This window comes from Physeter macrocephalus, chromosome 12, assembly GCF_002837175.3.
Source record: "Physeter macrocephalus isolate SW-GA chromosome 12, ASM283717v5, whole genome shotgun sequence".
In the NCBI taxonomy this organism is placed as follows: Eukaryota; Metazoa; Chordata; class Mammalia; order Artiodactyla; family Physeteridae; genus Physeter; species Physeter macrocephalus.
In genome coordinates this window covers 49,960,258-49,976,750 of record NC_041225.1, presented here as the reverse complement: position 1 = coordinate 49,976,750, position 16,493 = coordinate 49,960,258, and the positions used below count along the sequence as shown (strand labels likewise).

At 38.9% G+C, this 16,493-nt stretch overlaps 1 protein-coding gene and 1 pseudogene across 2 annotated transcripts in view; one reads left to right on the top strand and one right to left on the bottom strand.

Moving 5' to 3' along the window:
* The first annotated feature begins 9,790 nt into the window (after positions 1-9,790).
* The window catches only part of DPY30 (dpy-30 histone methyltransferase complex regulatory subunit), an 11,643-nt gene continuing 4,940 nt past the window's right edge, over positions 9,791-16,493 (top strand). The window contains exons 1-3 of one of the 2 annotated variants that reach the window (XM_007102464.4): positions 9,791-9,871; positions 10,109-10,180; positions 10,266-10,313. In XM_007102464.4, coding sequence (XP_007102526.1) covers positions 10,145-10,180; positions 10,266-10,313 — 84 coding nt within the window. In that variant the 5' untranslated portion in view covers positions 9,791-9,871; positions 10,109-10,144. The other variant, XM_007102462.4, reaches the window with a different exon arrangement.
* On the bottom strand, positions 12,214-14,687 carry LOC102977131 (transmembrane protein 33-like; annotated as a pseudogene).

Below are 16,493 nucleotides of genomic sequence, written 5' to 3'. Positions count from 1 at the left end.
CTGTTTCTCCTTCCCTCCTCTCTTTTTCTCTCTCCTACTATCTATCTCTCTCTTTTTTTCTCTCTTCTCTTTCTCTTTCTACTTGGAATAGCCGTAATTGTTTCTTGTTGCCCAAAACTAAGGAATACTAATTGAAGTAAAGACCCCATTGTTTACAGTGTGAGGTTTACAAGTGCTTCCAAGACTCTCCACATTCTGGCCACAACTTTATCTAGCTTTCCCCCACCCCCCACCACTACTCCCCTACAAATGTAGGCTACTGCAAAAATGACTTACTCCCTGTTTCCCTCTTACTGTTCCCCACCCCTTTTCCTGCCTCTGTGCCTCGGCCAGTTCCTCATTCTGAGATGCTTTCTCTCTTTCACATCTGATTCATTTCAATTCCTAACTTCCCTCTTTTGAACCCTGTGGTACTTTTTGTTGTTGTGTGAAATCTATTAGATTTATACATGTAAACAAGATGTATACAATGGGCCCTCCGTATCCGTTGTTCTGCATCCGAATTCAATCAACAGCAGATGGAAAATATTTGGAAAAAAAATTCCGGAAAGTTCCAAAAAGCAAAACTTGAATTTGCCACATGGCCTGCAACTATTTACACAGCACTTACATTGTATTAGGTGTTGTAAGTAATCTAGAGATGATTTCAGGTGTATGGTAGGATGTGAGTAGGTTATATGCAAAAACTATGTCATTTTATGTAACAGGCTTGAGCATCCTGGCTTTTGGTATTGGGGGGGGGTTCCTGGAACCTACCCCACACCCCCAGGAAACTAAGGAACAACTGTGTAACATATATATAATTTAAAGAAAAATAATAAACAGCATCTATTTTAAGAAAAACTAATGTAACCAGTTCCCTGAAGCACTCTGTGAGCCCCTCCCTAATCTCAAACTCTTTTCTCCCCCTCTAGAGGAAGCCACTATCCTGAATTTTGGTGAGTTTTTTTTTTGCCCCCCCACCCCCACCCCGGGGCCTGCGGGATCTTAGTTCCCCGACCAGGGATCGAACCTGTGACCCTTGCAGTGGAAGTGCAGAGTCTTAACCACTGGACCTCCAGGAAATTTATCCTGAATTTTGTACTCACCATTTTTTTCTTTTCATTTTAGTTTTGTGTATACATTAACATATGTAAATATGCTGTATAGTTGCCTGGTTTTTACCTTACACAAATATAATCATACTGCATGTATTCTTTTTTTTTTAAATTTATTTATTTATTTATTTATTTTGGCTATGTTGGGTCTTTGCTGCTGCACGCGGGCTTCTCATTGCGGTGGCTTCTCTTGTTGCAGAGCATGGGCTCTAGGCACGCAGGCTTCAGTAGTTGTAGCACATGGGCTCAGTAGTTGTGGCTCGTGGGCTCTAGGGCACAGGCTCAGTAGTTGTGGCGCATGGGCTTAGTTGCTCCACGGCATGTGGGATCTTCCCGGACCAGGGCTTGAACCCATGTCCCCTGCATTGCGAGGCAGATTCTTAACCACTGTGCCACAAGGGAAGTCCCTGCATTTATTCTTCTTAATTTGATGTTTCTGCTCAATATTAAGTGTTTGAATTTCCTCCTTGTTGATTTGTTTTCACTGCAACTGTTAAATGGGTATTAAGTTTGGTGCCAGCCTTTTTGTTTGTTTGTTTTTCCTTAAGTAACTAACTTTTTAACTTAGCCAAGACACTGCCCAGTAGTAGAGTGGCCCTAGAGTCCGACTGGTTGCATTCAAACCCCTGCTCCCCCACTTTCTGTGAACTTGGGCTAGTGACTTGGCCTTCACATCTGTTGTTCAGCTTCCACATCTATCATCAATACATAATAACGTAGTAGTAGGCAGTGCCTGGAATGAAGTTGCGACTTGATATTTGTTGAAGAATTGTTCTCCCACATCTACATATATACTATAATCCAACAAAAAGTATTGGCAAGTTTCTGAGCACTCTTTGCCCTTTACCAAGACCACAGTTATCCTCAGGTCATTTTTCTTTCCCTTACAATTTCTTTTCCTCCTACTCCACTGTCAAAATCCTTCAAGGCTTAACTCTAATATTATCTTCTTGATAAATCCTTCCCTTATCACCTCCAGCAGAAATGATCCGATTTTTTAATTCTTACGACAATATGGTTGTGTTACTCTATGGCTCTTCTAATATATTGTCTTGTGTTATTGTTATTTAAATACTTTATCACCTCCTGATATAGATTATAAACTCACTTCAAGACAGTGGCCAAACTTTACATACTTTGGCTCACTTTGTGCACCTAGCCTGATGCCTTGCTTATGGTACTCATTTAATAAATATTTATAATTTGAAAAATGATTCAAACATGGTAATTGTTGTAGATTTCTGTTGCTGTGTAATAAACCCCTCAAAAACATACTGACTTAAGATAACAGCCATTTATTTACTCACAGTTGTGAGTCAGCAATTTGGGCTGAGTTTGGCTGGGTGGTCCTTCTGCTGGCCTTGCCTGGGTTCATTTATGTGACTGCAGTAAAATCTGCTGCAGGCTTGACCAGGGCTGAGTGGCCTAGTTATCTTCATTCACATGTCCAGATGCTGGTGGTGGCTATTGGCTGGGGCATGTATCTCCAGCAGGGTATTCCAGACTTCTTTATATAGCATCTGGCTCCCAAGAGAGCATGAGTCGAAGATGCAAGGGCTCTTGAAGCCTAAACTTCAAAGTTGCACAATGTAATTTCTGCTGCATTCTTTTGTCAAAGCAAGTCACATGGCCAGCTCCAACATAAGAGATGGGAAAACAAATTCTACATCCTTATGGAGGAGTAGCAAAGTCACATTGCAAAGAGGTGTATATGTAGGGATGGAAGAAATTATTGTGGCTGTCTTTGCAAGTAATCTACCACAGTGATTATATGCAGAATTTCCTTTTACCTCAATTTCAGATTAGAACTTAAGATGGATTGCTCATCTAAAAAGGCATTTCCCGGTCACTTTGCTGAGTCATAAAAACATTCCTAGTTTCAACCATGAAGTAAATTAACGTAAGTTTAAGGAGACAACAGCAACAATGATGATGATGATGACTACTACTACTACTACTAGCTAACATTTATTAAACACATATTCTAGGCTAAGCAGGTTAACTTTTTTTTTTTTTTTTTTTTTTTTTTTTGTGGTATGCGGGCCTCCCTCTGCTGCGGCCTCTGCCGTTGCGGAGCACAGGCTCCGGACGCGCAGGCTCAGCGGCCATGGCTCACGGGCCCAGCCGCTCCGCGGCACGTGGGATCCTCCCAGACCGGGGCACGAACCCGGTTCCCCTGCATCGGCAGGCGGACGCGCAACCACTGCGCCACCAGGGAAGCCCCCAAAGCAGGTTAACTTTTACTGTTGTAGTCAATCATCACTATTTGAGTTAAGCATTATGGTCTCCATGTTTTTAAATAAGGAATTTGAGGCTCTAACAGCCTGTTATTTGCCCAACATCACATATTAGTTAATGACACACACTACTTTAGGGTTTTAAGGTTAAAATCTAGGCTTCCAAAGAAAAACATTTTTACATAGACTGTTTATATTTTATTAGTCATGAAATAAATATATCATTAGCCCCTGGAACAAGAGTGATCTTTCATTCCTGAGCATCCAGGCATTGAGTTTCTGGCTCCTGGCCTCTCACTTGCTAAGTCCCTGCTATCCAGTTGTTGTTAATATCGACTGCTTTTCTGTACCTTTGCCATTTTTTTGTTTGGTAAAAATATGGGCTTGAGAGTCAGAAAGACTGGGGTTGGTATTTTGGTTCTGCCACTTATTAGTTGTGTGTTATGGAGCAAGTTCTTTAATTAACTCATCTGTAAAATGGGTGGAATAAAAATTAAATTACAAAATGAAAGAATACACCTAAAACCTCCTGCATAATACCTGCAATGTAAGAGGGCTCAATAATTTTATTTGTTTTTATCTCTTACATGTACAATGTCATTCCAGAATTCAGACTCTACTAGGATCTCAATTTTTAATAATCTCAGTCCACATCTTCTGCCCCTTGGAATTATATCCCAGTCAAATCCATTTTCTGAATTAACATCTTTTAATATTTGTCTCAAGAAGAATAGTGCCTGGATATTACACTGGCTTTATAATCTCCCTGGACTGAAGATCCTAACCTTCTCAGCCATTTAACCTACAGTATGACAGCCTCCCAGTTTTCAGATGGCAAGAACTTGCAGGACACTTAATCTTGAAGGGAATCTGGGCCAGTTTCACCAGGACAAAAAGGAGGAGCTGAGTACTGAGCTAACTAATCCAGGACATTTGGTCACTTTATCACTTTAACCCATTAATTTATTTAGAAAGTGACTACTGCTAAATAGTTTTTTTGGATATTTTAGCTCTCCTTCTCTTCTAAGGAACTCCTCAAACCTTCAGTTTGAGAGATGCTGAATTATTTGAAGTAGGGACCAATGACACTTATTAAGGACTTCTTTTCAATTAAAAAAAAAAGGAAAATAAAGTGGAGCACCTAGAACCAAGAGAAGAGATGACTGATTTTGAAAAAGGCAGAAAACTTAAAAGAGAGAAACAGAAGGCATGGTTGGAGGTAGGGAATGGGAAGAGTAGAGTAACAATTAGGGGATTATTATCCTATAGATGTGTTAATAAGCAAAAACATCGTTGCGGACAATTAATCATTTCCCCATATTGAGTTCACATTGTGACATATATTAATCATTCATTTGTTCAACAAATAGATAGTAAGCACAGACAACGTGCCAGCTGATGAGTAAGTTGCCAGGATATAGTAGGGAATAAGAGCAAGTTTACAGTCTAATACAATGGCTAAAAAACTCAAATAACAACGAGACACAATGGTCAGAGATATAACATATTTGAGTTCCATGTGTGGGTGTGGAATTCAAAAATGTATATATGATGTGAATAATAAAGATTTTGAGAAATTGGAGAGTAGCCTTCCCTTATTAAATGGGACAGCTGTTACTTAGCTCCCGCTGATTTTTGCCTTTCAGAAATGTGTGGCCTCTGTTGCCAAAGTTTAAAACATATCAAGAGAAACTAGAATTCTGAATTTTTATGTGAAATTTATTGCTGAGGAGATTCTGGCTCAAAATTTTAAAACAAACAAACCAAAACCAAACTGAGGCACTAGTTTGAGATTCTCTAGTTTACAGAGGATTTGTTACTAGTGAAAGTGTGAATGAGCTCATGTTTTTGAAATAGTATTAGGTGTAACAGTATAAATTGTTACCTAACTTGCTCAGCTCAATTTTTAAAGCTGTGAGGCTATGGAAGCGTAAGCGGAGTCAGTTAATACTGGATATTAAATGAATTCCTCCATTTAATTTCTTTGTTAGTGTTTCAGTCTGTATTATGTCCCCTCCACCTCATTCCTCCCTGCTTTGCTTAAATAATTATTCTTTTATCCAACCTGCTCCAAGGATACCTGCTTACATTTATCTCAACCTCATCTGAACTCCTTCAGAATTTGTGCTCTATATCATTCATCTTAACCTTTAATCAGTTATCTTTTTTGTCATTTAAATGTATGACATATGTATGTCTGGTCGAGCTGAACTAGAATACAAATTTATGAGGGCAGGCACTGTAATTTATATTTATCTTAAGCTCTCCAAGAGTTTAAGATCCCCAAGTTAACCCCCAGATTTGGTGATTTGCTAGGACTCACAGGACTCAGCATATAGTCATACTCACAGCTATGATTTATGACAGCAAAAGGATACAAAGCAAAATCAGCAAAGGGAAAAGGCACATGGAGCAAAGTCTGAATGAAACCCGGCATCAACTTCAAGAGTCTTCTCTCAGTGGAGTCACACAGGACACAATTCTTCCAGCATTGAGATCTGACAACATGTGTGAAATGTTGTCTACCAGGGACACTCATAAGAAATTCAGTCCTGCTGATCATGTAGGCACCCTCTGCCTAATACATACTAAAAGTCCAGACTCCTAGAAGGAAAGCACGTGCTTAACATAAACCATATTTTTTGCACAAACATTTTAGGCCCAGTGAGTCACTCTCATCATTTAGGGAAAGTTTTATATCAGTGTAGGGAACTGTTTATCATTCAAATTCCTAGATACCAGCCAATCTTGCAAGCAGGCCTTCCTAAGGCCAGCAGTCTCAGGCCTGCTATGTTAACTCTTTTCTGCATATGCCTCATAAATACATGGGTAAAGGGAAGAATAAACTGGAAGATTTTTCTTTTAATGCTGTCATACAACCAATTAGACTCACTACTCATATAAATATTCTTCCCCTTTATTGCCTGTGTTACAAATAATAAGGTGACATATTTTCCAATTTAAAAAATTTATCTAAATATTTTGGTCTTTTTTTGGGGGGGGGCCATGCCACTCGGGATCTTAGTTCCCTAACCAGGGATCAAACCCATGCCCCCAGCAGTGGAAGCACAGAGTCTTAACCCCTGGACCACCAGGGAAGTCCCTGGCCTTTTAATTTTAAAATAAATTCATGCTTTCGGTAAAAAAAAAAAAAGTTCAAACAATATAAAAGTTTGCAAAAAGCAAAGACTTCCCCATTTTCCCGCTCCACAGGTAACCATATTTATAGTTTGTTGTATATCTCTCCAGGCTTTTTCCTATGCATATACTAGTATATACATGCAAAAAAAAAAAAAAGAATCTCACTACACTGATTTTCCTACAACATGCATTTTTCAGATGAAATTATGTTGTGAATGTTTTTACATGCCAGTACCTATAAATCTACCTCATTCTTTTCAATGGCTACACAGTAGTCCATTGTATTGAGATATAATTTAATCTATTCCCAATCTCTTTCTACTAAAAACTGTGGTACAGTAAGTATCTTTGTACCCTTGTACATTTTTATATTTTTATGGGATTAAAATCACAAGTAGAATTAGTGTGTCAAAGTGAACATTTCATTTTATTTTATCTCTTTTGTGGTAAGCTCATACTGAGTATGAACTCTTTACATAATATGTGATAGTGAACATTTTTTGACTGACTACTCAGAATCCATCCCCTTTCTTCCCTCTTCCTAGCCAGTCTAAGGTTTTCCCTTGTGAAACCCGTCCTGTCCCATTGCATAGCAGTCATGCAATTCAGGTGGTATTAACTACCACTAGGTCACATCTTCATCATTGTTCAGGGAAGGCAGTAATTTAGGTCTGTGGCAATCAGCACATGGCATCTGCCTTACCGAAATAACTGGTTCAAGTTGGATAGGTGAAAGAAAATTTCAGACTTTTTTCTCATGGGTAGACCCATGAGAAGTGATGCTTTCCCTCCTGGAATATGGTAAAGAAATCTAAACATAGGCTCTTATGAGAAACGGCTGAAGTAATTGACAATTTTGGGATGGGAAGTGATATTAAGGTTAGCCTTTTCCTTCATTTTTATTATTCTCATTGCTGAGATATGTCTGTATCATAAAAATCAGAAGAATACACTTTATTCATGTCTTTTTTTTGGCCATGCCACACAGCATGTGGGATCTTAATTCCAGGACCAGGGATCGAACCCGTGTCCCCTGCAGTGGAAGCACAGAGTCTTAACCACTGGACCATCAGGGAAGTCCCTGTATTCATGTCTTTGAAAAGCCCATTTGGTATGTTCCTTGGGGATGGTGGTAAGTGTGCCTGGGCATGGAGTTTGGTAGTGAAGACAAGGGAACTACAGGTGGAGTAGTTGTCTTCCTATATTAGGCAACAAAAAATACGTCCTTGGAAAGTGATTTACCAAACCTGGAATATATATTTTTAGGTTTTCTTGAAAGGTGGTTGGTGTCCCTCCACACGAACTGCATTCAGAGGGTCCATTTACACTCAATAAATTCTACGTATTTCTCTGCAAACACATTTGTGTGTGTGTGTGTGTGTGTGTGTGTGTGTGTGTGTGTGTGTGTGCTGGATCATGTTCTGTACTTCTCTGAGCACTTTCTCTCCCACAAATTATTTAAAAGAAAGAAACAGATTAGAAACAACAATAGGTAGAACAATATCACAATAATGAAGTACTTAGGTTTCACTTAGATTTATATAACTTTTGTTTACAAAGCAGTTTCATCTATCTAATCTCATTTGATTCTCTCTGTGAAGAATTGTTATGCTAATTATATATGTGAAAAAACATGAAGCTCAGAAGTGTTAAACTATTTGCTTAATTCCACTTGGCAAACAAATGAAGGAACCAGGTTTTAATACTTAACTAATCCCAAATCAAGTCTTTCTCTACTATACATATTGTATTATTCCTAAATAGGTATTGCCTGTCTAAATTCTAGTTCTAGAATCTATAACCACTATCTCCCTAAAACCCCAAGTAAGGAAGGCTAGAGACTAGTACTTTGGTGCAACTGCTTGCTTTCCCTATAAATTCACTTCTTTTGAAAAAATATTTATCAAATATAAGAAACAAAAAATGAAAAGATGAATATAACAAGATCTTTGCCTTTGAAGAACTAAAAAATCTAATTGTGTTTAACTGTAAACAAAATATAAGGCAGGATGAGGTAAGTACCATAATAAATAGACATAGTAGAAGTAGATGAGAGGAGTACTGAACAAAGTTTGGTACTAAAAGTCCAAATAAGAGCTAAATGTTATTCTCATTCTTATGAGAATACCTTAAAAAAAACCTTGGGACTTCCCTGGCGGTCCAGTGGTTAAGACTCCACACTCCCAACACAGGGGGCACGGGTTTGATCCCTGGTTGGGGAACTAAGATTCCGCATGCCGCACAGTGTGGCCTTAAAAAACAAACACATTAATATTATGATCACAAATATTTCTGCATTTTTAGAGTTATGGCTTTATTCTAGTATATTGATATGCCATAATTCAGCCTCCAAATACTTTTTTTTTTTTTTTTTTCGGTACGCGGGCCTCTCACCGTCGTGGCCTCTCCCGTTGCGGAGCACAGGCCCCGGACGCGCAGGCTCAACGGCCATGGCTCACGGGCCCAGCCGCTCCGCGGCACGTGGGATCTTCCCGGACCGGGGCACGAACCCGTGTCTCCTGCATCGGCAGGCGGACTCTCAACCACTGCGCCACCAGGGAAGCCCCAAGCCTCCAAATATTTTATATGAAGTTAAAATATTTTCATATTACAAAGTGCAGCTACAAATGGGATTACTGAATCAAAGGCAGGCACCTTAATGAGTGTATCACTTATATTTACATTAAAATAAAAGGAATTTATTGGAATTACAACAACAATCCGATTTACTAGATCCTGTTTGGTATTTACAAATGTGTGTAGGAGGCAAATTGTCTTTTGTATTTTTACAAATACAGTAGTATCAATAGTATCACGGTTTGGAAAGCCAGTTGCATATTGCTAATCTTGATACAAATGTAAGGTAGCACTAACATGGCATGCTCACATATTTAAGGGCTTGAATAAAAGCTTACTACGAAACCCTAAAACATTGCTTCTTCCCCACTTTGGCTTTAGAGTAAAACACTGACATTCTTTCGTAGACAGTTGAGTTTGGGTCTGTGATTTTCTAGTAAGAACTATCCAGCAAGTGGTTTCGGTTCCGCGAAGAAGAGCTTCGGCAGATTTCAGGCAGCACGGAGGGGTGGCCAGGCCGAACCTCTGCCGGCTGGCCTAGTCACTGGGTCTGCAGCTGGGGTGGCGCCTGCTCTGGGTAGGCAGGTCGAGGAATGAGTCTTTGGCAGACCCCGAGGCCACAACTTGCCCAGGTCACTGCTTACCACAAAGAGTATCGTAGAATCAGGGCCGGTCTGGATCCCTCCCAGCCCGGCCCCCGCTGGCAGTTCTGCGCAGGCGCGGCAGTAGTGCGACATCCGTCACTTACGGCGGAAGCGGTTTGTGCTGGGAGTTGGTGGCACGGTGCAGGGCTCTTAGGAACGAACGGCTTGGGCGCGGGTAATCAGCTCCCTTTCCCCTTTTCTCTACCTCTCCTAGGTTCTTGGGAGTACGGCGGAGCTTCCGGACCTGATGCGGGCGCCCGGTCGTGGACTGTCCCACCCTGTTCCTCTACTGCTCGGGGTGCTCCGCGCCCAGGTGGGGGTGAGGGGCGGGGTCGGGGCTGGGCTGGACTCCATCCTGGTGTCTTCGTCTTGAAATCTCCCGGGTAACTCACGGTTTTTCTTGTTTTCCAAGACTGGTATCCGGGGACTGTGACTTGCAGGGTCCACCATGGAACCAGAGCAGATGCTGGAGGGACAGACGCAGGTACCAGAAGGCCCTGGATTCAGGGTGGCGGTGTGAAGCAAGGAAGAGTGGCTGATGTTTCTGTGACCGGTGTTTTGTTTTCTAGGTTGCAGAAAATCCCCACTCTGAGTACGGTCTCACAGACAACGTCGAGGTAACTTGCCCAGTTCCTATGCCGTATCTTTGCGTCTCTTATGAACTGGAGAAAACTTGGGTTTCATTTTTACTAGGTTGTTTTGCACAAGGGAAAACTTTATCGTCACGAACGAAGTAGTATCAAATTATGGGCAACTTGTTTTATTAGCGGTACTAATACTTCGTGGTATGCAGACGTACACATCAGCTGAGTCGAGAGGTTGAAGTTTGAAAATGATACAGAGAAACAAACATACATTACTGATGGAGACTCAGAATCCTTTTGCTTGGTGGCTACTAATGCTCTGTTGGGATACTGCATTGGAAAAACTGCACATCACAATTAAGAAGCCCATTGTATTTGTAGCAGAATAGTGTGCCGGTGAAGTCAACGTTTAGTAAATGTTGATATCTTTGCAGAGTTCCGTAGTAGGTGCCATTGGAAGCTATAACAGGTAGTAGACACTGTTTTTGCCTTACATGGTTGAGTCTGAATTCAGACTCCCACCCAGAGCTAGGTGGGATTGGTTAGGAAAACAGAGAGTTCCTGGAAGAGATGTGGGTGTTTTACGAGGTGGGTGGGTGGGGGGAAGACATCATCAATAATTAAGTTTGGATAAATGAGGGCAGGAGCATTTCCAAGTAGAATAATAATAGTAATAGCTGCTAATTTTAGTCTTTTTACCATGTGCCAGGCACACTCCTAAGTAACTTCCATGTATTTTCAGTCTTGCAAGGCTCAGAGAATTTGAGTAACTTGTCTAAGGTCACCAGGAAGTAAGTGGAGAGCTGTGTGTTAAACCTAAGCAGGCTGACATTTTTGAGGTGGAATTAAATTGTATTGCTGATCTTGACCAACTGCTAGAGTTCCCTGGCATGTGGAGTGACTACTCTGTGCCTATAAAATTGCTAGGAATGTTTGTTGGTTTGATATCAGGGTTAAGAAAATCTGAGTCTTTTCATAATGCAGTTTTTAATTGAACTGCGATGCTGAATCAGGTGAAGATACTCTATGCCACTTATCATTTAAGAGGTTTCTTTTTAGGCATCAGTAGCAGTTTTTTCTTGATGGTGCTTGTGTATGGAGGCAGAGCCATAATACAGTAGAGCAGTGATACCAAATGCTTTTTTTTCAAACCCTCAGACCAATTTCCATGGTAAAGTGAGAGAAAAAATGAGAGTGGAGTGAGTACTGATGATACATTATTTGGTGATTGGTTTTCTTGCTTCCATAATTTTAAAATGCCCGTTCTTTTATGAGTTATGGTGATAGTAAAATAATAATTATGCTTGTTTGTTTGTAAGTTTTTACTTGGTAAAATAGAGTTAACAACCCTATGTTAGTCCCTTCATTCATTGTATTATTTTATTTTTAATTTACTTGTTTGTGATATCTCAGAGTCTGGAAACCACTACTCTACAGCTGCTGTTGCTGCTTTTTGTCTTAGAATTCCATTTTATTTCCATTGTTGACTTATAGTTTTTTTAGGTGGTTGCTTTAGGACTTATCGTGCGGAAGTTTAAGTTCCCACAATTTACCTTCAAGTGGTATCATATCTTTTCATGTATGGTATAAGGACCTTATAACAGTATCCTTCCATTTCCTCTCTCCTGGCCTTTATACTATTGTTATCATATATTATATTTCTACATATGTTATAAACCCTGCAATTGATTATTTTTATTTTTCTTTAAAAAGTCAATTATCTTTTTAATTTTATTTTATTAAATGTTTTTTATTGTTTACTTAACATTATAGTTACTTTATTGCTCTAGAAAATTTAGTTTTTAAAACCATCAGATTACATACATAGCGATAATGAGACTACCCCCCCAACAATCAACTGTGTATTATGAGGCTTCTCTAACTTGGTAGGTAACTATTACAAAATTACAAAAATATCTGGTTACAGTTGAGCTATCAAGTAGGTGTCACATTTCTGTAGATTGAAAAGTTGAATAAAAAGAAAACTGATGTTACTGATAAGTCGCTGAGTGTATTTGAGAAATCCAAGCTACATGCACACAGAAAAAAAACTGGTTACAAAAACCATTACGTTACTCTGTATTAACATTTTGCAATGTTTTAAACATTTCCAATCATGCAACAATAATAAAGATCAGAATGAATTTTATAAAGGAGTTGATGGAAGCTCAACAAACGTATTTAACATATTATACAACTCAAATCACAGTTGCATAACACATCCAGTTCTCCCAAATTTATCAGTGCATTACAACATTGAAATGCACACTATTTCCCCCACAACTCCTCCTCTGGCCCCATTCCTAATCAATAACCTTACCTATATAAACCTTTCTGTTTAATCTTTTAAATCATATTTGATGGGTAAGTATGTATAGTCTTCAATATTTCAGAACAGATACCAAGTTTAGTCACATGCTCAGTCTTCAGTTACATTCCTTTCAGAAAGCATCTGAACTGCTGCAATTGTCTATGAAAATTCAAGCCTAAGAAACTGAGAAAACTGGCAGTCAAGAATCTGATCTAAGTAATTGTGTAAACTACAATAATACTAAAACCTATGTGTGCACATTTCTAAAAGAAGGATTTCCTATTTGAGAAATGTTACTCAGTGGGTCTCTGAAAGGAAAACTGTCTGACTACTGCTCTTTGATGTAAAACGCTTAGGTGACCACAAGTATTTAACCCAATTGGCTAACAGTCTTACAGTTGGGCCTTTTAAAAAAAATATTCAAAGGCACAGAAGTAATTATGAAAATAAAATTTTGGAAGATCATAGCATAAGATACATATAGAATTCCTATTATAATGGTACATCCAAAATAAATCTGTCCTAACAAAGCAGCACAAAACCAATTTAAAAACAATTTGAAATTAAATAGTGGGAAGTGTTTTTGTTAAAATCATCAACCAAAATTACTGAATGGCAAAAGAATACTGTCTCAAAATATACTGAATTTACATGTTAATATTACCATAATGAACTCATGCCAGATATAAATTCAGGTTACTAATTAGATGAAAACGAATTTTAGAGCTATTTTTTCAAGAGAAATAAAGGTACTTCATGATAAAGGCACAGCAGCGTCTAAAGAATTTTTGGTACATTTATCACAAGTTTTAAATTTCCTTAACTATTAACAACACATTACAATAAAGTTTCTCAGAAAGTGTTTAAAAGGCTTGATTTAACATGCCAGGAAAATGATTATTTTTCTTTTGAGATGCATTTATGTAAATTATGTAAATTGCAGTGAGGTCAGTTTTACACCTGGAATTAACCATCCCTAGCAGAAGTACCAGCAGCTAACAGTGCTTATTTATATTACACATAACTTAGCTGGATGTTAAACTATGCAACTGTTGGTGCCAGTCTGCTTATAAAGACAGTACTCTGGAGACGAAGTCTTCTCACAAACAGTGGGCAAGCAGGTTTCATTTTTAGATGTTCAACAACAATCCTCCATTCATTAAACGGGTCCAATAATATGGATTTCTTCTAGAGGAGTATCGAACAGTAAGGAATCTATGGTATATAAAAGGCTGGAGCAAACTTCCTTGACCCCTAAAAAGCATTAAAACTGTAGCAGGCATCAAGAATATTTCATGACAAGCAATGATTTCAGAATATTCTGTTGATTAGCGCTGAATTTATCCGAGAGGTCTCAGCAGAGGTAAACTATTTGAACCCTTTGCATCAAGGCACCTTTTTTGTGTGTGTGGCAGTATGAAGCGAAGAAAATAACAAGACTGGGAAATACTCATTGTAATGGGGTAGGAATTGAGAAAGATGAGTGAACGGAACAGGTAATGCCAGCTGTCCTCTAACAAAGCCTGGGCCAAGAATGCTCTGCTTAACTGGAAGTGTAGTAAGCTTTGGTGCAGCCTCAGAGCACTAGCCAGAGCATTTGCCAGCAAAGCACGTTGGGAAAAGCTTGCTACTTCATGCAACCCAAGAAGAGACAGAACAAAGAGCAGTAAACTATGAACAAGTGAGAAGGCCACATTGCCGTGTCCAGTTTATTGGCCATGATGAATTGCACTGCGCCCGCCTCTTGGGGGCCGTTTGGGGCCGTGTCCACCATGGGGTCTTATTACACATGCGTCTGGGAGGCTGTCCGGCACACCCAAGAGCACAGCTGGGTTTCTAGAAAGACCAGAGTGAAGGTGGAGCTGCGGAGCAAGGCCCAAGACGGCCAACCTAACGCCGCCGGCTCCAGGTTATTGCTGAACCCGGAAGTGCTCCCTGGACTTCTGTCCAATTATCTTTTTAAAAGAGATTTAAACAGTATGAGAAAGGAGTGTTTCACGTTTATCTGTGTAATTGTCATTTCTGGGTTCTCCATTCTTTTGTGTAGATACAGCTGGTATCATTTCCCATCCTCCTGAAGGGTTTTCTTTAACATTTCTTGTAGTGGAGGTCGGCTGGGAAGGAATTCTTTAATGTTCTGAATGTCTGAAAAGGTAATTATTTTGCCTTTGCTTTTGAGGTATTTTTGCTGAGTATTTGCTCCACTGTCTTCTGGCTGACATTGTTTCTGCTGAAATGTCTGCTATCATTCCTATTTTTGCTCCTCTGTAGTTAATGTCTTCTCTTTGTGCTTTTAAGATTTTATTACTGGTTTTAAATAACTTGAATATAATGTGTCTTGTCGTAATTAAAAAAAAATGTTTCTTGTGCTTAGGATTCATTGAGTTTCTTGGATCTTTGGGTTTAGAGTTTTCATGAAATTTGAAAAAATTTCAGCCATTATTTCTTCAAATATTTTCAAGTAATTTGTTAGCTTAATTTACTAATTCTTTCCTCTGTCTTCTTGAACATATGGAATATATTATAATAACTGGTTTAATGGCATTGCCTATGCTATCTGTATCATTTCTGAGTCTGTTTCTGTGAATTGGTTTTTCTCTTCATTATGGGTAGTTTTTTCTGCTTCTTTGCCTGTCTGGTAATTTTTATTGGAGGCTGGGCATTATGAATGTTACCTTGTTGGGTACTGGTTATTTTTGTATTTCTTCAAATACTCTTGGGCTTTGTTCTAGGACTGGGTTAAGTTACTTGGAAACAATTTTATCTTTTGAGGTTTGCCTTTAAGCTTTTTTAAGTGGGACCAGACCAACCTTTAGTTTAGACTTAATTTCTTCCTCTTGTGTATTCTATCCAGTGCTTCATGTGTTATGAGGTTTTCCCATCCTGGGTCACAGGAACATGAACTACTCCTGGCCTGTGTGAGCTCCAGGGATTGTGCCTCCTGCTTCTTCCAAGTGGTTTTTTCTTTTGGCCTTGAGTAGTTCCCTCACACATTTTGTAAAACATTGCAAAATGTTAATACAGAGTAACGTAATGGTTTTTGTAACCAGTTTTTTTTCTGTGTGCATGTAGCTTGGATTTCTCAAATACACTCAGCGACTTATCAGTAACATCAGTTTTCTTTTTATTCAACTTTTCAATCTACAGAAATGTGACACCTACTTGATAGCTCAACTGAAACCAGATATTTTTGTAATTTTGTAATAGTTATCTACCAAGTTAGAGAAGCCTCATAATATACAGTTGATTGTTCGGGGTGGGGGATAGTGTCATTATCGCTATGTATGTAATCTGATGGTTTTAAAAACTAAATTTTCTAGAGCAATAAAGTAACTATAATGTTAAGTAAACAATAAAAAACATTTAATAAAATAAAATTAAAAAGATAATTGACTTTTTAAAGAAAATAAAAATAATCAATTGTAGGGTTTATAACATTATAGAAATATAATATATGATAACAATAGTATAAAGGCCAGGAGAGAGGAAATGGAAGGATACTGTTTATAAGGTCCTTATACCATACATGAAAAGAGGGAACTACTCAAGGCCAGAAGAAAAAACCACTTGGAAGAAGAGTTCCCTCACACTCATGCTGTGATAAATACTCACTTGAAGACTGGAAGGCAATCTCTTAGTCTCTTTCTATGCAACTCTCTCCTCTCTGAAAGTTTCTGTTTCAGTATTCTGCTCTGCAAGTTCTAGTTCTCTTGGTCTCCCTGAATTTTCAAACTCTTGTCTTCTCAACTTGGAGACTTCAGGGCTCTGCTTGGGTTCCTTCTCCCTGGGTTTCGTTGTTTAAGTTCTCTAGGCAGGATGCAGTAAGCTGGGGCAATCATAGGATTCACCTCATTTTTTCCCATTTTTGTGATCACTGTTCTACACTCTTAAAAGCTGAATCT